We start from the raw sequence: 22,651 nt of genomic DNA on the forward strand, positions 1-22,651 counted from the left end.
GCTGCTGACCCCTACTTTGCATGACTCATTCCTTTCCTTCAGAGCAGCCATAAGCTACTCATGTGAATATACTGTGGTTGTGTCAGCTCACTTGTTTCCCAGGGATTTAAAGGCCCTCCTGGGGTATTCTTGGAGAAGAAGCTATAGTTGAGGTAAAGCAATTACATTCTTCTTATATAGAGGAGCATGTGCTGACAATGATGTTGGATTTGCTCCACCAAGATAAGTATCTTTTACTTCAAACCAGAAAGCATTTCTGAACACATAAGAGATACTAATATACCAAGCAGAAGGGAAAAAAGAATCTGTCCCATCAATATGCCATAAAATACTGGCATTTGAACAAATCCAGTTAATTATGTTTCTGATGCTAAGTTGTTAACAAGATATCCATTAATAATGCTGATTTTCTTCTAAATGTGTTTGTACTCCTTGTCTTGTTTCCAAATATTTAAGAACATCTGACGACCAAGTTTCTAGGGAAGTCTGAACCTTCTTTTGAAATGGCATAAGTGGAGATAAAACTTGTAGAAAAGAAAATTTTAGTAAAATTGCAATCTGAGTCTTCAGTTTTTTACAGGTTATGACAAGTTTCTTATAAAAAATTATAGAAGATTCTGTGCAGCTAAGCTACAGGTCCCTCTCACTAGAAGACAAACCAGTGCACCAAAGGGATGGATTTTTGTTTAGGTTTAACTCTGAAATAATCACGCAAAACAAATTACCACATACAGACCTTGTAGACTTTTTATAGGAAGGCTTGGTTAGTTTGCTGTTATTATTGCAAACTGATTGTGGAAGTTGTAAAACATCTGTGGGGATTTGGGTGCTTAGTTACTTGGCTGGGCTCAAGTCCTGATGGGAAAACAGTTACACTGAATTATGGCACAACAGATGTATATTGTCTTCAGTTGACGAGAATTACTTCAGCTGTTTCTTTAAGTCAGATGTTGAATAAAAACAAGCATTTTAAAAGTAAACTTCTTTCAGCTCAGTTCAGGATGTTTCCTATGATTCATTGAAAATTTGTTCTGAGTAAAAAGCCACTTACATTTTGCAATTACTGCAAATTAGAAAAAGTTAGAAAAAGTTTATAGGGCTCTGAAGTCTTGGAACAATCTGCAAACACAGTCTGCTAATTGCCTTTTGGATAGCTTTTGTTGTGCTATCACCACATGCCAAATGCAGTTTGGAGGATGTGTGATCAGCAGACTTAACCACTGCAGACATTGGCGGGGGTGGGGGAATAGAAAGGCACAGAGGAAGGAGGGAGCATTATTTTCCCTGCAGCTATCCAGTGAGATGTCTGTTGTTCAGAGTCATCTTGCACAGAATTAGAGTCATTTCGGTTGGATAAGACCAAGGTCATCAACTCCAACCTTTGACTGATCACCACCACCTTGTAAACTAGACCACAGCACTAAGTGCCATGTCCTGTTGTTTCTTGAACGCTTCCAGGGATGGTGACTCCACGACTTCCCTGAGCAATCTGCTCCACTGCTTAAACAACCCCTGCAGTGAAGAAATTCTTTCTGATGCCCACCCTGAAGCTCCCCTGGTGCAGTTTGGGACTATGTCCTCTCATCCTGTTGCTTTACTTTAGGTGCCAGTAGCAGCATTTTAGTTATTGCTCATTGGTTGAATATAGTATTTAGACTGGCTAACAAAGTCATAAAGGAAAGCTTTATTTTCCTTCTTTCAAGACCAGTATATCTTTATTGTCTTTATTCAGAACTTGAGAGATTCTTTAATATGCTTTAAAGGTATTGAGCGCACAACTTTCACCCATCATTAATTTTCTGTGATTATGAAAAGAAAATAAAATCCTAGAATCCCAGAGCTGGTTTGATGACTCTTTTTTATAAAGCAAAGTTCATAGTGAGATCAGAGTTTGTAGAAGTTTATTATCTCACAAAACATAGGCAAATTTTGTGTGAACTGAGAAATACAATCACTTTTCATTTTTAAGTCAAATAGAGTAAGAGAAAAAAAAGTATTTTTTCAACAAAGTAGTCCCTATGCCTCTTGTCAATTGAAAGTTAAAGTCTTGGTAAACACACAAGTTTCTTTAATCTGGCTCATAAGCAAAATACAGTGTGTCTGTAATTAAAAATATGTAAATTTGGCTTATAAATAGGAGTAGCCTTTTAAAGTAGAAAGAGCATCTAACTTGTAAATGGTGAGAGTGATCATCCCTCTCTCATACAATTTTATTAAATTTTTATTTAATATTTAGTGTCTCTTTGATCACATGTCACACTAGCTGTGTGTAGGTCTTTTTTCTTGTTTAGGTTAAAACTGGCATTGGTAGTTTTCTCAGATTTAACCACAAAGTCTTACAGTTAGAGAAAAACCCAACTTCCATATTTTCTCAGTTTTCAGATTTTAGCATGCTATATTCAGTCTAGTAAACTTAAAACATCATGAAGTGCTGGCACATTGACTTGTCCAAACCCACATGAATGGATTCTTTTAACATAAGAATTCCAAATTACACCTCACAAAAGCTTCTTCTGAAGAGAAGGATGTTCACCATATTGTAATTTCAGGTTGAACAACATTACGTATTTGTTCATAACCTCTTGTAATTTCCGTGCTACAGTGTGTCGTAATCATTCTGTACACAAGAGAGTTCTCCGCAGTTTTTTTCATTGCAGCCTCATACAATGAAGGAATGATGCCAAGGTTACTTGTCTGTAGGGATCCTTTTATTACATCTGTTAACATGATTGAAACTGTGAATGACTCAAGGAAGGTGATGCAGTTTCACTGCAGTAAAAAAGGAGAGGGAAAATCAATTGTTATCTTTAGGTGACATAAAAACATTGCAAAATTCAAGTATTTAAAAAAATTTTAGCCTAAAACATCTTTGTTGACGTTTGAAGCCTGTATAGTGGAAATATTACTTTAAATTTTTAAAACTTGAAGAAGGATGAAAATATTTGTATCTTCTTATATTTTTTCCATCTAGAGACATTGGGAAAACAGATACCCAAACAGATTTTGTTGTTGTTGTTTTTTTCTTTAATAACAGTGGGAATTCTTGTAATTAGTCAGTTCAGCGTCACACGCAACAATTTTCTCTGTGGGGGCAAAAAAAGGAAAGAAACATTTAGAGTTTGTCTGTACAGTTCATTGGATTTTTCATTCTGAAGGTGTACGGATGCTGGATGGAGATGTGACAGATATGGTAGAAGCAAAGTCTCTGAGCCTTAATCCCCAGCACATCCACATCTACAGTGCCAGTTGGGGACCCGATGACGACGGTAAGACTGTGGATGGACCTGCTTCTCTAGCACGTCAGGCCTTTGAGAACGGCATCAGAATGGTAGGTTGGCATCACACCGCATTGCCTGGATCTGCTTTCATGTGCACGTGTAAGGGTACCTGTGCCCACTGCATGCAAGTGCTCAGCATGGGGAAAGGCAAAGGACTTGGAAGGAAAGAAGAAAACTTCCTTTGCATAAAACTGAAAACATACTGTTCTTTTGTAGTGACCTGATGATCAGTCTCATCTGAAGTATCAGCTCTGTTAATTTTCAATTGGAATACATAAATCTCAGTGTCTTTTAAAACTGCTCTGAGGGAGTGATGTAGTTAGAAATAAATTGACTGAGAAATGCTACTTTGCGCATCAGTGCCAACTCATCAAATCTGAGTAGCAAAGAAATTTTATAGCAAAATCTTTGACTGTGTTTCCTTCTTTCTTCATTTCTGTTTTGCTTTGTTTCACATGATTTCTTAATGTAAGTTTGATGATTTTAACAGGGAGTTGGGACAAAAAAAAGGTCTATACCCATGGTTCTTTTACCATTTATGTCTGGTCTCAGAGAATTTACAATGCTGTGATGAAGGGGATACTAATGGAACTGCAAGAATGCACGGGATCTTGCTCAAGAAAGTTTTTGTTTCGACATATATATGTGTTTGTTTAAATACTGTATTTCATGTAGGGAAGACAACTGTGAAAAGTTCAGCCTGAATTTCTGTACCAGAAGGACTCAGCATTTCCTCATTGAAATCTCAAGTTCTCATACTGGGGATAAATATGCAAAATAACTTGCCAAGAGTGTAGATTTTGTCTACAAACATTATTGTTCCACTGTTATTATTATAGCAGTAATATGAGAAGATACCCTAAGAACCCAGATGGATTTCATTTTACCAGCACATTGTTCTGTATGTGAAATAAGCACCAGTCTATAGCAAAAACATAGCATTCAGTTTTCTGAGGTAGGCTTTTTCTGATAACAATGCAGAAGAAGGTTGGTATGTTTTTTTGAGAAATAATAGAAGTCATATTTGATACAAGTCAAATTATTATTTTTTACAATTTAACATTTATGTCATTTTATCAAACTTTGTTGTACCTGAAGTTGCCCATCAGGAATTAAATAGATCTAAATATTTCCATATATTTGGATATTTTTTCTGTCTCTGACTACAAAATCTTCATTTCTACTCAGAAAATAGAAGTACTTTTAAAAACTTCCATTAAAATGTACTGATAAAAAATACAAAACATTTAAAGTTGACCTCTAATTTTCATTCTTTTAAATATAATATAAACTGAAAGATTGTAAATACATGTTGGAATTACCACCTTCCCTGTTAGGCTGTTTCTAGACCAAGAATTACTTCAAGATGAACTGTTCTCTTTCTTTTTAATAAGTAATGTCTTTCTGTATTCAGATAAAGATACTTTCTCTATATTTCCTTCCACTGTTGTAAGCTGTGTAATTTTAAAAGATGAGGCAAATGGAAGAAGAAAAGATGAATTTTCTTTGACAGAATATCCCAGAAATGGGCTCATTGTTCAAGGTTGTGTTTACATACTCAGCCAACATAGATTTCCCTAAGGAGTCACAATAATTGTGCAATAATAATAGGCAGACAAAAATGCTTATCATGTATATATATATATATATATATATGTATATATATATATACAGATCCTTCCTCTCCTTTTTCAGAAATATTTAGCTGAACAGCAACAGTATAACATCTAGGATCACATCTGTGGAGTAAATTAAAGTAACATCGTATCTTGGTGTAAGACAATTAAAGGGGGCAGACACTCTAGAATAAGTTACCTTCCCTTTTAGTTTTGGCACTCACCATTCATCAATAAGGAGAGATTAATGCAGGAAGATATAAGTGAAATAATAACGGTTTAAAACAGTCATTAAAAAATTAAACAGGAAGAGGCAGAAAATAACTGTGATAATCAGTAGTTATAATGTTGCTGAATTTCATGGATTCCTCATGGACTCCCCAGAAGCAAAGAAAAGCAAAAACAGCAGAGAAACCCTCCCCCAGGATGGAACTCTCCATGAATGACAGTGTCTGGAGAGATAAAGGGAAAATGGCAGACAGCTGTTACCCCATGGATGGCTCCCTCTGCAGATGACCTGGGGTGGAGACAGAGAACAAAGGAGAAGAGCAGCACAGCAACCGAACCTCTGCAAGTAAAAATTTCCCTCTTTGCCCCCAGATATCAAGCAAAAGCGAAAAAGAACAAAACAGAAGGAAAACCTAGAAACCCTGGAGGCTGGAACTGGATCAACAGCTGGAACTCATGGAGGGACTTTGCCTTTTCTTCAGCAAAAATAGCAGCAGCAGGCTTGAACAACTTGGATTCCATGCCCTCCTGCTTTGACCAGGCACTGCTGGCAGTCTAGGGCAACCACATGGAGCGGGGGCTGTTCTATTTTTCGTGGCTTGATGGTGCGGCTGCTGTCTGCCTTGTGCTACCTCAGCTCACCCAGCAAGAACAAAAGAGAAAGAGCATTTTCTTCTGAGTGCCCCCAGCCTTAAAAAAGGACTAGCACACATCCTGACCTCACTGTTCCTCTTCTGGCCACTGAGTCTCAAAGAGACAGTAACAACTTTGGGTGCAGATAGATATGGAATACAATAACATTTTGGCTTACCCAAGACACATCAGTACAGGAAAATTTGGCAAAACCTTCTTTCAGACCTACGCAAAGTTTGAAGCTTCATATTGTTAATTTATTATGCAAGTATCCACACAATTGTATATTAGAATTTTAAAATGGAACAGCAAAAGAAAATGCCAAGATTTTTTAAAAACGTCTGAAAAGGAAGTTATGTCTGGCTGGCTTTATTAGGAAAATCAAAGGTAGTGTTGAATAATGACTTTGATTAGAGCATAGTCAAGCTCAATTCTTATTTTAAATTTATTACAATTGTTGCGTAAAAATGAAATAGATGCAAGAGTCACTGGGTTCCATGAAAAAAGCAACTGATTTATCTTAAGCACATATTATTCCAATTAACAGCTTATGCTGTGTGTTTCACAACTATTATTATTTTTAAATGTGCTGAACTAATATGATTACACCTTTCAAATGCTGCAGAAAATAATAAAGATGACCGCATAGTTTTTCTGTAGAATTACAGAGAGACAACACGTGCCTTGAATTGAAACAGACAAATCTATTTAAAGAAATGCTACTGAGGAATAGATGAATTTATTAAATGAATATGTAAATTAAATATACCTAAAAATTCTGCCCAGGATCAAGGTAATGAAAAAGGAAACCAATTTTTATACCTGTCACAAGTACTATGATTTTATATCATCTTTAAGGGTATTTAATCTGATTTTATTACATTTGCATACTTGAGTTCAAAGAGAAGCTTTGGATGCTTTATTACCAAACAATTTCTGTTCAAATATAGAACTCCCTTTATATTATGCTTTCAGTTGAGAAGGTCCTTTTCTTGAAAATAGCGTAGTTGTAAGTGTGGAAAATTCTATATGTTTATGTTTTAAATACTAATGCAACAACATTACTAATCAATAGTAATAATAGTACTAATGCAATAACATCTATTAATACTAGAACTTGTTGACCTGATAATGTCAAGAAAAAATCCATTGTAATCATGCAGAATTTGCCTGAAAAAAACCCCAAACAAATGATGCTATATCAAAAAGTAACATATTCAAGGAAAGATTAGATATGTAGTGTCACATTTCACCTTGTGCTCAAGAACAAGCAGGCTTAGCATTGCGTAACATGATTGTGGTGAAATCATGTCATAAGACTATGCTGAATCTGGGACAAAATGGAGAACACAAAAGCCTTCCTTGATTCATAAATATGAAATCTAAGTGCGTTTTTAAGATGTCTGTCGGTGTCTCACAGTCAATAAACACAATGCTATAAGCACTTGATGGAGTTGAGTTTGCTGATTCATGGGTCCTCCATGCAGCGTTCAGGCTAGTTCATTTGTGTTCATACAAACAGGCCTGGAGAGGAAGCATTTCAGATATTCAGACTTGTTCTCTCACTGCTGTTTGGCAAAGACCTGATAATCAAGTTTCTGGATGTGTGTCCACTGTAGATATTTTATGTTGAAGGATTCCAAAGAGCTGGTTATCTCACTCTCCAGTGACTCACCAATCACATGGTTTATGGTGTTTCTGTAGTACACATATGGAAGTGTGTATAAATCAGCAACTGGTCAGGTCATCCTTAATATAACCTAGAGAGGGTGGAGACAAAGGGTAATCTGCATGGAAACTTCTGGCACAGGCACCTTCATCTTAATGCTGTGACACCACTCTGTTTAGTGGGCTGGACTCAAACCAAAATATTTGATGGACATTAATGATCAGATGCTGTGTGGCTGAACGTCTTGTGCAAACTCAGCTTCTTGCCTTCCCTCCCATCATCACTGCCCCTTCTCGTCTCTCTTGCTTCAACAGCTTTGGCTGCAGAGTGTATGTTCCAAGTGCTTGCTGGGAGCAGAAAGGCTCTCTTACAATCACTACAAGCATCCTACCCATATGCAAGAGTGATGGAGAAAAGGGAAGAAAAGGAAGAATCAAAAAGAAGGATTTAACTGTTATGATTATCATAATCATCATCATTACTGTATGTTTCTGCTCCGAAAATGGAAGAGATTGCTCATTGTTTGCAAGTGTCTAGGCAAAGATTTGATCCCAGTGTTCTACCAGAGATGTTTCTATTGCATTTATTTGTCCTGACATCATGTCTCTGCATTATTCTGAGTAGGATGTGTTGCCTACACCAAGAGGAATTATTCCCTTTTACTTTGCCAGAGAACTGCATTTCAGAAATCAAAGGTAGAAATTACAGCAGGAAGACTTCTAGTCAAACATGTTAAAATGGCTGTTTTTTAATACATTTCAAGTGACACAGAGCGGATTTTTAAAATTATTTTTTAAACTGCAAATTGTGTTTTTTCACCTTGTACAGCTGTTGTTTGAGTCTAAATAACACATACCTGTGTTTATGCATTTCTGCAATCATTTGTGGATATGTTTTGCATGTATGAGACCTCCTGCACATTTCCAATAAATTGACAAAAAATACTTGTTTGAAAATCAGTCAGAGGAGTTAGTGCTGTACCTGGAGATGTCTCAGAAAACATGACTTGCAGTATGCTGATATAATCTTGTGCTAGGTCCTGGCATTTATCTATTATGTAATGTGCATATATACTATGTATCCTGGTTGCATCTATGATATAAAGTGAACTTGAACATGTGATGAGAAACGTGAAGCATATATCTGTATCTATATCCATATCTATATCTGATCTAGATACAGATAAGGTATATATAGATGTAGATATATACATATGCTTCAACATACTAAGTTAAACTTTAATTTGCTCTGTACTATAGGTGGATACTGATTACATGATAGAACTTGAAAAGTCCTTCAATTTTTTATCATTGTATTTCTTCTTGCTGATGTTACAAGACATAGCACTATTGGCTTGATATTCATAGTTCTAACATCTATCATCTGCACCTGCCTTCTGTCATAAGCCCAATCAGTGAAATGTCACTGTTGTTGCTTCATCTATATCCCTGTTTTCCTGATCCATCTATTATTTTCTGGTTTCTGTAAATCTCTTGAGAAGAGCCAGTCTTAACTGAAATCTTGTGTCCATGTCTTTGCAAGGCAGTAGCAACCTTTGCTATTGAAAATAATACAGCTTATTACTCATCTAATTCTCTGACTTTCATTTCCACTTTAAACTGCCTCTTTTGCTGTATTTATGGTGTATCTTTTGGTGTTATAAATCTGTCTATGTAAGTCATTACAGATTTTGAGCAAGTGATCTCTTGGATAAATTGAATTGGAACATAGGACATAAGACAGGAAATGACAGCATAGGTCATCCAGTACAGCTTTCTACCACAACAGGCATTGTGCCATTTAAATACATTGAGCATTTTATGTTGTAAAACAAATCAGATTCTTTTCCCCTCTGATTCTGTTGGGAAAACATTCCATGACCAACATTAATTATTAGTTAGAGATTTTAAGTTACAACATGGTTTGTGCAGTTTTCTGCCCATTTGTTCCTGGATATAAATTGTGCCTCATCTTAAATAACTTCCCTCCCTCCATTTTTGTTTCTGATACATTTTTTGATTAGTCTCCTTTCAAATTTCATTTAGATATGATAGACATACCACACTCAATAATCACTTAAAAACTAGTCTGTCCATCTCCTTGCTCAGTAGAGTAGTGCTTCTCCACATCTTCCAGCCTGAATTCTTTTCTTGAATGCAGGTGATGGTGATTACTAGACTCACTAAGATGGTCTTTCTCTTTTAGGTCAAAATACCTAATCACTTTGTTTCCTGAGCTCATCTTTGAAATACTCTACTCATAACTTCCTTGACCTCTATGTTTTTCCAGCAGAACCTATATTATTTCCTATACAATAATTTCCACTCCCACCTTGATGTTACAATAATGTTCATTTTCTTTTGTTTCATTACTGATTTCTTGCAGGGCTCATCACATCTTTGCAGAAGCCTGACAATTCGATTCTAATGCATTTCTCTGCAAAAAATAAGTTACCAGACAAAAATTTCACAGGTTTATCTGAAATTCTGAAGTGTGTGCTGCATTTTGAGTTTTGTACAGTAATGCAGGTACCACTTACTGACCTTTAAAATCTGTTCTGCAATCTTAAGGGTAATGTTTTGTATATTAAGTTTCTTTCTGTTAGTCAGAATTTCCAAATCAGATTTCATTCTTTCTGTTTTCTGGCATTATTATTTCCAGTGTGGATACCAGAATGGGGCATATATTTTTAAGCATTTTCTATGCGTGCATAGTATTGCTTCCGTATTCCTTGGATGGGTTAATATAGACCTTACTTATAAATCCAATGGACAGACTATTTTAGGGTAGCTCATTCCTAATTGATTATCTTCCAGAACCTGAACTTTCTAAGCCACCGCTTTGCAAAATTTGTTCACCTTCCTTTATTTCTTACCATTAAGCCTAATTTCTAGGTCTGACTACCTTGCATTTGGCTGTTGTATTACGATGCCTTAATGACTTTGCAGATGTGGTTTAAACTTGGTATGATGTAGTTTTCTACAGATGGGGGTTGCCCAGCAAAAAATGAGGTTAGGTGATAACACATTATTAAGCTAATAATAATAATAATCCTTTGCTGTTTGCACACAGTTAGAAACTTCTTGCATTCAAATAAAGTAGAATTTGGAATATTACCCTCCAGTAAATGAAATAATATTTAGGCTCAGTGATACCTGGATGAACTGTCATACAGTACACTTTATCTTGTTTGGGAAATATGTGAACAAAGTTTGTGAACCAAATATAGGCAGCTAACACCAAGACAACCACAACCCACATCTGAAGTGCAGAGAATAGATTTATTCCATTGCCTCACTGACTGGAGGATTACAAAGAAACAAAGGGATATACATACATTGCCAAGCTCATTTTAGCAGGGCCTGACCCCTGCATTACATATCAAAGAGCCTGGAGCATGCATAAGTCTTCACCAGGCTGTGTTTTACAATCTCAAAACTTCTTATCTCCCTTCCCCCCTTGCAAAGAGGCCCCCAGCCTACAGGAAGAATGCTTTTAGGTCTTTAACAACATTCTGTTATCTACACTGGGAAAATTTAATTTCTTCTTCAGCAGACAGAACACAACCCAAAGCAAACACAAATACGTGAATTCTCTCACATTGAGTATTTTAACATCTCCGAGGTGCAAGGTTGGTCTCTGAGCAAAAACAATTCTGAAAAGAACTTACTTTTCTCTCTCCTCACCAATCTGGTTTTCAACCGTTTCTGCCCCACACAAAGGTAACCTTAAAATTGCTCTCCTTTGCCTTTTTAAAAATTTGCTCTCCTTTTTCCTATCTGTGAAAAAATGAGCTTTTTCACAGATAATCAGCATGTAGTACAAAAAAATGCGGAAAAAGAATTAGTATTTCAGAAATGTTCTTACATTGCATTCATTGAAATAAAAGCATCTGAAAGATGGGAAAATTTGTAATGAGAGTTACAGGAAAATATAACCAAAATGTCCATTTTCCTTACAATGTCACAAAGTGTACTGGAAACCAGAACTGTTTGGTTACCTCATTCCATCTCACGCATGCATGGAAACTGTTGAAACAAGCCAGAATAGCATTGCTGGTTTTGGACTTGCCAAAATGCCTCTGGTTTTGAATGCCCATCCTGAAACAGGTGATATATTGAACATTTAAAAAAACCAAAACCAAAAACCACTCCATTCTTTTTGCGGAGTAAATCTTAATTTGAAAAAACTGAAAAATTTTGAAAATACTGAAAAGCAGCTTTGGCAAATGAATCTCTTTCCATACAATGAAGTAAGTAGATTTCAGAGTATGCCATTTTGAAACATGAATCTGGTTTCTGTGTGTGAACAAATCACATATGCACTTCACTCATATATTTGAACAACAGTTGTATCTATGTATTTCTGTGTGTCACATAGGAAAAAAGAGATTTCTGGAATGGAAATTACTGGAATTTTGGTGTCAAAAGTTTTCTGTGCAGAGAATTTAACAGTTTAAAGCACAAAACTGTGAGGGCAATGACTTTCCATCAGCCTGTGTGTGTTGTTTGCTTAATGAACGCTGTGGGTGACAAACTTCACAAAGTTGTTTCTTAAGTCCTCAGTCTGCAAAAGTAGAAGTGAAGCAGCCATATTTTCATGCTTATCTACTGAAAAGAGCTAAATTTGCAGAAAACAGAGGTTCTTTTTGTTAAACCCCAGAGTTCAATAGACATCTCTAAACCTGAAGTTTTCCACAAGGAAGACTCTGATGTAAGTGGTGAAAAACAGCTGTGTGGATCTAGTGGCCTTGGGCTCCTTTCTAGAGTGATTAATCAGATACTAGTATAAAGGCAATGAGAATTGCCTGAACCCATCCCATATAATGGGTGTTTGTGTATAACATCAATTGCATACCCAGTTCTCACACTGATAGCTTTCCTGTGCACTACTTGTTTATTTTGGCTTTGCATGGAGGGACAATTTCACCTCTGATTAACTAGAGACTGTTAGTGCAATAGAAATTTTGGAAAAGCAAGCTTTTTTGTTATCACATTGTGTTTGTCATATACAACTTGTTTTATCCTGGTAACAATAGTCATGATACTGTAGAGGAAGAGCCTCAACCAGAACTTGCAGTCCTTGAGCTGGCTCTGTTTTGTTTAGGTAAATGAGAAATTCATTGCAATATTCCACATGTTCATATTTCAGGTTTCAGCCAACAGTTCTTTTGGTTGCACTTCAGGCACTAATTATAGCTCTGTGGGGAATATCTTGGAGCTGTTTAAACTGCTTTTCTCTTGAAGAGTAAAGTAAAAAATACCACCACATGAAGCCTACATATTGAATTGTTCCACTGATATATCCTGATAATTAGTGTGTAAATACATAACTGCTTGTGGTTATTCAATAGGGGGTTTTGCTATACGCACATTAGAATGTTTTATAGCTTCAGTGTTTCAAAGGTATAATATCCTAAGAGATAACAAAATATGGGGGTTTTCCCTTTTTTTTTAGCATGGTTAATTATTTTGTCTTTTGTTTTCTTAATTAAGGAGTTAGTTCAGCAGTAGCCAGTGACCTTTCTTAGCAACCACTTCCCTTTCCAACGATATATGGTAATCATTGTTTTATGTAGGTAGTGATATATTTTTGCATTGCATATATGTTGTGTGTGTATATATATTGCTGTTACAGCAACAGGAAAGATTTTATTTACTTCCTAGTTTTCCTAAGAGTAAAAACATAACTTCTAACATAAAAACACATTTTTGTTGTTTGTCTATTTTTGTTCATTCCCCCAAACCTGCATTTTTATTTATGCATACCTGTTTGGCTCATTACTCATTTCCTCATAAATACTGTAGGTGTGCATTTTTAATAAATTGAGTCACAAACATTATTTTTCTGAAAGTGTGGATACTTCAACAGAATTAATGGCCTAAGAAATCTTTCCTTTTGTTTGGAATTTTTTGCTTTCATATCTAAGAAGACTGTTTAAAAAAAAAAATCTGTTTGGCTGTCTTCTGGTAGCAATTTAGAATTGCTGACTTGGACTCTCAGCTTACCGTTATCTGTTTTTGGAGAGATGCCTACTTTCAAATTCAGTGCTGTGCAGTCTACAAAAGAGTCTTTTAAGAATGTTGTGCCAGACTATTTTTCATTTCCCGATAAGAGGTTAAATGGCCTGGTAGAAACGTAGCAGGAGCTAGGGGCTGCTACTGGTCAAAAGTAAAATGCTGACAGTGAACAGCTTGGCAGTGCTGTGTCTCTGCACAGGCCAGCACTGTCCAGATCCTGGAGAGTGCAGGAATCAGGAGAAACTGGAAGAAAGGGGATGTATCTCACAGGTGCGTTTCTCAGAATGCTTTGATCCTTGGTGCCTGACACTACAGTGATTGCTATGCTGTACTATGCTGCAGCTAAAAACCATGCCTGCATAGTAGGTTTTTTAGGTCTCCAGAATACTGGCCTCTGTTCTGCATATTCAGTTATGAAAATTTCCTCTTTAGGAATTAGTTTTTAAGGAAGAGGTCATACCATGGGCTACTTTTTCCAGCTTCCACTTCAGGATCAATTTCACTTTCTGGCAGTATTTTTTTGTTCTTGGAAACCTTAAATAATTTTAGAACAGTATTGGGGAGAATAGAGGAAATTAAATGTTTAGGCTCTAGGTGTGGATAGTGTCCCTCCTTCTCTCTCCATTTTATATTTTCATGGTTTGTTTTCTGCTCATCAGTGTGCAATTTCCAGTGCCAAATTATCTCTCCCTGGCTGCCACCTCTGTAGCTCTTAATTATTCAGTTCCGCTGTTCTGTTCTCTGCTTTTCCTGCTCCTTCACATTTTCTTCCTTGTTTCTTTGTAAATTTGATCACACTTATGAAGACAGTAACTCTATTTCCAGCCCAGGAATCAAGTGCCCCAATAACCCTCTCTGCCTGTGGAGTGAGTTACTTGATTCCTGGGCTGGAAATAATCAGGATTCACAGGCTGGATTAAGGCAACTTGACTTGTAAAGTAGTGAATGAATGTAAAGTCTAAAATTTATAAAATAGTGTGATTAAAATTTACTTGACTGGCTCTTACTGTATCTTGTAGATGGAAACTGATTATAATAGTGTATTTTTAAAGAGTGCTGTAAGCATCTTAAAAGTGTGTGGTACTGCTGGTTGTCTTTATTTGAGTGTGTGAAAACCTCTACTTTCAAAAGGTCCCTGACAGTACTGCTAATTCATTCACTCATAATGATGTGATGCATACACAAACACACACACTTGGAGCAGGAGATGTTTCTGTAATAGTATAAGGAAATTCTGCAGATGTCATTATGAGCATGTTCGTACTGGCTCTGATTCTTGGCAGACTTAACCTGTCCATGCTGGTGAAGAGGAAAAAAACAAAAAGGGGCTTTTGTATCATTTACCTGCTTGCAATTTGCTGACCAAGGAAAAGGAGGCATTAGCAGGGAAAAAAAAAAAAAAAGAAAAAAAAAGACAGAATGCCCCAAGATTCTTCTTTCATGCTTTTGCAAGTACAATTTATGCCTTGGGGCCCCTTTGAAAAAGACCTGAGTCCATTTCATTTAAGCTATCTGTTGAGCACATTGGCTTTGTCCAGAAAATGTACTAGAAAATTGGACTGTGACTGGGTCAATAGCAAGTCACAGTCATCAGTGAAACAGTTTTGTTTTGCATAATGGGACAGTTGATTTTTTTCTTTTAAATGATAGGACATTTTATGCAATTTAAGAAAGTAGACTAGGAAAAAGGAGAACCTTTCATAGTGGTCTGATTTGGTGCACTGACAAGCACAAGTATGGAATTATGGACACCATGCAGAGTTTATAGGAGGCAATCCCTATCTGTCATTGCAGATGGAAGAGCACAAACAACTTTGTGCCTAGAGGGGAGGTGGTGCTGTTCGTTGGAGGGGGGAAGGGGGCAAGGAGGAGGGAGGGCGAGAGAGGGAGAGCCTAGGAGAGAAGGGCCAAGAGCATGTCTCCCTCGAACAGCTTAATAGGGAGATTCAAAGTGGGCACGGAATAAGACTTGGGCCAATGGGATTACAGATACATGAGACTTCAGGGCAGGACCACAGACTTAAATAAACCGTACATTTTTGAGGGGGTGAGACAGAGCATACCATTTAACTAAAATGCAACATCACAGGGAGGGAATGAAGTTTTAAAATCATGAGACAAACATTGAGCGTAATTTGCTGGACATCCATTCAGCACTGGTCTGTGCCTCTTCTATAGAAGAGCTACCAATTCTTAGTTTTGCTCAGGTTCTGTCTGTGATTTGTACATGCACCTTTGCTTTTGGCTAATAAATGACACATGGCTTCTTGGCATCTCGAGGCTTGATTTTTTGTCTGATACCCTTAGGCACTTGGCAGATGACAAATGATAGATTTAGATAAACAGTAAAGGCTACGTAGTGCATGTGTTTATCTTAATTTTGTAACACAGTCCAACTATTATTTAACTGTGTTTATTTAGATGATACCAGCTGGGAATAACGTTCACATACAGTAGAACAGCTGACACTCTTGATATACTTACTTGGTGGGCATAGTTACTAACAAGTTTGTATTTTCCTAAGCATGATTGGGACTGCTGAATTAAGGCAGAGTGTTTGGAAGCCAAATGGTAAATCAGAATTCATTTACTTGACAATTCAATTTAGTCAAGTTCAGAGGATCATAGGATTATGGAATCATCAAGGTTGGATGAGGCCTTCAAGATCAGCCAGTCCAACTGTCCACCTACCACTACTTCTGTACCCCTCAACCATCTATATTATACCGCACCAGATCCAGACTTCTCCTGAACACAAGTGTTGAAATTAGTTTGGAGGGTTGCATTTTTTAATTGTTTTTAAGACCACCATTTGCTTTGCCAAATGTCTTCTAGAAACATGATATCTAGCATGTTTTCTGATCTGAAGGTAATGCTGTTTTCTGTGAACTGCTGGTGGGCTCATGTATATGCACTATTGAGTGCATTAGAGGAATGGCAATTATCACTTTGTATATAGAAAATACTCTTTTCCATTGGTCAGTGTATCTGGTGCTTTCTTTTTATTGCAATAACAGAGACATTGATCCTTTACATACTTGCAGGAGTCATTAGTTTTAAAGAAATATTTGCCATAATCTGTTTACCAAAAAAAAAAAAACCTAGCATGAAAACGTAAATCCAGGTGCAAATGGCTATTAGTTTTAAAGTCCTGCCCTTACTATTAGAAATCTAAATTGATGTTTGTCATGTTTAAATTATAAATGCAGAATTTCTAAAATCCACTGACATGTTTTCACCATTTTGTGGCCAAAAATTATTAAAATGCCTTTTTCTGCAGCTTGTTTATTATTAGCACAGCAGCATAAGTACACATCTAATGAAGTAGATGACACAGAGAATAGATTGCACAGAGAATAAACATTCTCTGTGCAAACAGACTAATAATACAGTCATACCCTGCAGTGAAAAGGTTTTTATTGCATGGGACAAATCATGTTATACTGCTGTTTACACACAGAACCATCTGATGGTAACAGCAGAAAAATTACAGATAGACTGCTATTAGTAGGACATTTTTCTTTATGCATCTTCTTGAGAAGTTTTTTTTTTCTTTAATTTTTTTCTTTTAATTTTTTTTCTTTAATTTGTTTTCTTTTTTAAGTGGAAGCTATGGCTTGATTACCCTGAATTGTCATTTCTTCTGTCTTGGTTGTATTGGTGGTTATACCAAATTTCCTGTGGAGTTTTGCCATAATACTGCTTTCAAGACCTGTGTGTGAAGAAGAAAGATGGAGAAAGAGAGCTGTAGCACTTCATAAAGGTTGTCTTAAAAAACAAACAAAAAATAAAAAGCAAACAAAAAAGCCCAAAAAGCCAACCAAACAAAAAAAACCCACTACAATGAAAATGGTGCTATTTTGCATCTTTTTGTTGGTGCATTAGCTAGAATTAGCTAAAAGGAAGTGAAAAAATTGTAATATTCAGTCTGATCGTGTCTGGTGAATGTGGATTTCATAGTACATTAAACTTGGTACTTTGGGATTTTTCCCTCTGCTTGAAATGTTTCTAAATGAAAATTTGAATTTTAGAAACATAACTTCATGTAGACACTAGTCAGAAGAATTTGCTATTTAACTTACTTTGCTGAAAAGTCTTTCCAGGTAGCATACTTTTATTAAACTCACAAATTTTCTCCATGATAATTGAGAAGTCATGGCAGTCTGGTGAAATCCCAGGTGACTGGGAAAAGGGAAACATTGTACCCATCCTTAAAAAGGGTAGAAAGGAGGACACTGGGAGCCACCAAATAGTCAGCCTCACCTGTCTGCCTGGGAAGATCATGAAACAAATCCTCTTAGAAGCTCTGCTAATGCACGTGGAGGACAGGGACATGATTTGGGATAGCCAGCACAACCTCACCAAGGACAAGTCCTGCCTGACCAACCTGGTAGGCTTCTGTGATAAAGTGATGGCGTCAATGGACAAGGGAAGGGCTACAGATGTCATTTACCTGGAATTCTGTAAAGTCTTTGACAATCCCCCACAAAATCCTTCTCTCTAAATTGTAGAGGGATGGATTTGATAAATGAACGGTTGGCTAAGAAAGCGGTTGGACACTCACATCCAGAGGACAGTGGTGAATGGCTCAGAGTCCAATGGGCATCAGTAACAAGTGTCCTTCAGGAGTCCACATTGGTATTGTTATCCTGTTTTATTTACTGTCTTCATTAATGACATGGATGACGGAATCAAGCGCATTCTCAATAAATTTGCAGATGACACCAAACTGAGGGGTGCAGTTGACACTCTTGAAAGATGGAATGCCATCCAGAGGTACTTGGACAAGCTCAAGAAATGTCCCAGTTGAAGTCTTATGATGTTTAATAGGACCAAGTACAAGGTGGTGCACCTGCACCAGAGCAACCCTCAATATCAATACAAGCTGTGGGATAAACAGATCAAAAGCAATCTTGCTGAGAAGGACTCAAGAAGGATTTGGAGGTGCTGGTGAATGAGAGGCTGACATAAGCCAACAATGTGTGCTTTCAACCCAGAAAGCCAACACAGTATGATATTTTACTACTTCATCTGAGTTTTCAGCATGACTTTCTTGGTACATCTGGATAATATAGATGCAGACCAACAAACACTGTATAAAAGTTGTTTCTAAAGCTGTGTTCATACCACTCATTTTCTCAATTTTTCTAATGTCTGATTCTGAAATCTGCTAAATCCTGTTCCCATTTCAAATTCTTCTCAGGATAGGTGTTTTTTTATTTTCTTCTTCTCATGAGATGTCTTTTTGGGGAAAAAGTCCTGGCTATTAAGCAGTTGAGGGAGAAAAGAAGAATTATTAATCAAATTTTTTGTACTGTTTCCAAACAGGGACGAAGAGGTTTAGGTTCAGTCTTTGTTTGGGCATCTGGAAATGGTGGAAGGAGTCGAGACCACTGCTCCTGTGATGGCTACACCAATAGCATCTACACTATCTCCATAAGCAGCACAGCTGAAAGTGGAAAAAAGCCATGGTATCTGGAAGAATGTGCATCCACACTAGCTACAACGTACAGCAGTGGCGAATCCTATGACAGGAAAATAGTATGGGTTTTATTTGTTTTTTCATGTATATGCATTTGTATTTTGCACAGTCACTTTGGGGGATGGAGAGAAAGGGAAATCATTTACTCTAAGATCTTCTCTTTGTTTTAAATCCAGTTATCAATAGTTTTTATATTCTACCCACAGATTAGCAGTTTACCTAGATACATATTTTCTCAGATTTGTTTTGACACACCATCATTCCTCTTTTACATTCAGTGACTGTCACTTATTACTTATATTGCTGTCTATTCTGGAAATATATTGTAAGGAAAATTCAGCTCAGTACTCACTTTGCTGTATGGTTCCTCTTCTTGCTCCTCAGCAGCCAGGATCTATTTTCCCTAATGTTCTCATCTTTCCTGGAAAATTACAAATAATTTTAATTCTGTTAGATAATCTGTTGATAGTGTTTGTACGTCCTGTGTGCCTTTGCAAAATGAATGCATTTAGGATACTTTCCAGTATTCAACATTCTACTCCTTTTAACCTTTTAAACCTTTGTACTCAGGTTGATGAGGATTGCTAGTATTGTCCTCTTCCCTGCTTATTTATTCTAGTGTTTAACTTACAGAAATTTATTACTTCTGGATCAGAAAATGGAAGGATTTAGTTTTGGTCTTTTTTTTCCTTCCTTATGTTTTCTTAAGGACTCATCTAACCTTTCTTTCTGGTCCTTAGCAGATTATTCTCTTGATGTCAATAAAGATTTACAAATATTTGCCTGAATGTTTTTTTTTTTTTTTTTAAATAAAAAAGGGTAGAAAGGAGGACACTGGGAGCCACCAAATAGTCAGCCTCACCTGTCTGCCTGGGAAGATCATGAAACAAATCCTCTTAGAAGCTCTGCTAATGCACGTGGAGGACAGGGACATGATTTGGGATAGCCAGCACAACCTCACCAAGGACAAGTCCTGCCTGACCAACCTGGTAGGCTTCTGTGATAAAGTGATGGCGTCAATGGACAAGGGAAGGGCTACAGATGTCATTTACCTGGAATTCTGCCTTGTCTTTCAGGATTCTGGGATGCTGGCCATCTGTTCTTGGATTCTTTGTTATTTCAGATACTTTAATTTTTGTTTTAAACTTGTTCTGAGATCCTTCTTCATTCCAATGATTTTTCTGTTATTTACTTGCTGCTCTTCAATGAAGTCTCTCTCCCTTTCTGACATGTTTCTTGTTATCCCCGATAAATAATTATAAATTTTAAAATTATTGTATCTACTAGGATTCCTTATTTCTGTGATTAAATTCCCTTCACTGTCCTTTATAAGACGTTCACTATCTTCTTCATGTTTAAGTGAGATTAATAAGCTGAGTAGATGTGATTGTGGTCCTCCAGCCTGAGCTCTTAGCCAAGGCTGTAGGACTTCCCTGAGTCCTTTGAATCCAGCAGTTGCTGTCAACAACAGTTTTTATAAATACAATCAACATTGCTTTCAAAGTTTTCTGTGACAAAAAAATTAACTTAAATTTAGCGTAAGTGCTTTTAATTATTCATTGCCATTTCAATATGGAGTAATAGAATCACAAACACTTTAATAACTACACAAAACACTTTTTTTCTCTTTTCATTACTAACCACTTTTTATAATTGCTTGTTAAAAATATAGGATGTAATATAATTTTAGCAGTTTTTCTAGTCTTGGAGGGGTTTTCTTGTCTTACACAATGACAGCTTAAAATATTTTAAGCTCCCCGTTACGGGTAGACACACCTTCTTGGAAGAGTACCTTGCTGTTCAGGAAAGTACACCTAGTGCACTTGACTTTACACTGTACTGAGTTTTATTGCAGTGATAATTATGAATTCTTATGAACCAAGTTTCCACCCTTTGGATATATTAAAATGCTCAAAGCATGCAAATGTTCCAAAGATGCCGATAGATGTATGCCTTTTACATAGACTCTTATGGAAAAGAACTAAAATTACTTCTAGGTGTTTTCAAGTGCAGCTGCAAAGTGCTGGCATAGTTACAGGCATAGAAACTCTCACTGTGGGACAGAGACAAATGGACAGTAGGTAGACTATAAAATTATAGTTCCTTATAGATGTTGCCTCTCTTACTCAGTGAGTACAGAAGTATTAGCTAATAATATGCAGTTGTCAAGTTATTTTTTCATATAATTCTCTTCTTTGCTACTTTGAATACCATAGGACAATGCTTAAAGATAGCTTCCCCCTGCCAGACCACGTGGCTAGGACAGGTTAAGCACCATGTAATACAGTTATCTATATGGTTCTTACCAAATATATTGCACAAATGCATTTTCTTTGAATTTGTTTTTCAAATTATTTTGTAACACAGTAAGATTTTGATATCAGAAGGTTCCTCATAGATTTGATTTATAAGCTTATTAAATTACTTATCTCCTGCAAATAATGTATCTACTTCATGTTCCACCTGTTTTGTTGTCTTCTGATAAATAGCAATTCATCTGCTGATTTTCTTTCTCTTCTTGTTGATAAATTTCTACTCTAAGCAGAACTTAAAACTGAAACAACAAAAGAAAGCCCATCCTGTCTCCTGCCAGTTCTTAAAACACAAAAGCCTGCTCTCCTTCAGAAACTCACTCAGGTTATCAAGATATGCACCAGATAATCACAGGACACAATGTGGCATCTTCTCTTCTGGGAACATACAGATGCATAGTCTGTGTAGAATGTAGAATAGATTTTTGTTAAAATCTTTTCACTTCTAGGGACAAGATTCACAGAAATCAATGTGTCTTGAAGAACTGTATCAGATGGTAAAAAATTATTCAATCACTTCAGAAAACTCTTGTCATGAAAAATGAAATACAAGGAAATGCAGAGGCTTGAGATAGGGTATGTGATCTTGTTCTCTGCTAAGAGAAATCCCATTTTTTACTTTATTCATTAATTTCCCAGTTGGTAAAACTATGGAAAGATTGATGATTCAGTCTTAATAATAACTGTACAAAACTGGCATCTCCTTCAGAGAACAAGTTGCTCAGAGCAAGTTGCTTCTATGAAACTGTTACAGTGTGTCTAGATTTTTTCCTTTAATAAATGACTGGTTGTTCTAAAAACTTTGCACCAATGCCTATGGGAGGTATTACAGTGCATTGCAATGATTTTTATATTTTCTCTTCGCCTTTAATCAAGGTGTCTGTGGCTAATTTCATGTTGATTAAACTAGGCAAATGCCAGAAACATTGTCATTGTCTTCAATTAAATCTAGTTGATTCAACTTATTTAGAAGTTGTTGTAACTCTTGGCCCTAAAATGCTGCATGGACTTTTCTTGGGAAGTTGAATCAGCATTTTCACAGATCAACAGCTCTGTTATACGCAATGAAAGATTTTAAAATTTCACCTTTTCCACATCCTAACAATCAGAATGACTGCTAATGTATACTAATGACAGCTTCATGGTGCTATCAAACACCATGTCCTTTTATTGTGATTGATGATGTTTTTATGTTGCTCAGGAATTTGAACATCATTTTTCTTCTTGAAATTTTCTCACCTCTTGGTGATCATGTACTCTTTGTTTCTTGGGGTAAATGCAACTGTTCTCTGACAGTGAATCCATAGTGCTGAAAAAACACCTCAGATCTTGGAGGTAACCTACACCTAAACATCTCAGCTCCTGTCAGTAACTTTCCTTTGAATTAGCTCAAATAGCATTTACACATACAAA

The 22,651-nt window shown here is 36.5% G+C and overlaps 1 protein-coding gene across 4 annotated transcripts in view; it reads left to right on the forward strand.

Annotated features, from left to right (window-relative positions):
• PCSK5 (proprotein convertase subtilisin/kexin type 5) overlaps window positions 1–22,651 on the forward strand; it is a 224,994-nt gene that overhangs the window by 94,050 nt on the left and 108,293 nt on the right. For all 4 annotated transcript variants that reach the window (XM_041489485.1, XM_041489484.1, XM_041489486.1 and 1 more), the window contains exons 7-8: window positions 3,156–3,328; window positions 18,773–18,985. In XM_041489485.1, coding sequence (XP_041345419.1) covers window positions 3,156–3,328; window positions 18,773–18,985 — 386 coding nt within the window. The remainder of the gene's footprint in view (window positions 1–3,155; window positions 3,329–18,772; window positions 18,986–22,651) is intronic.

Source organism: Pyrgilauda ruficollis, unplaced genomic scaffold (genome assembly GCF_017590135.1).
Source record: "Pyrgilauda ruficollis isolate IOZ18807 unplaced genomic scaffold, ASM1759013v1 scaffold94, whole genome shotgun sequence".
In the NCBI taxonomy this organism is placed as follows: Eukaryota; Metazoa; Chordata; class Aves; order Passeriformes; family Passeridae; genus Pyrgilauda; species Pyrgilauda ruficollis.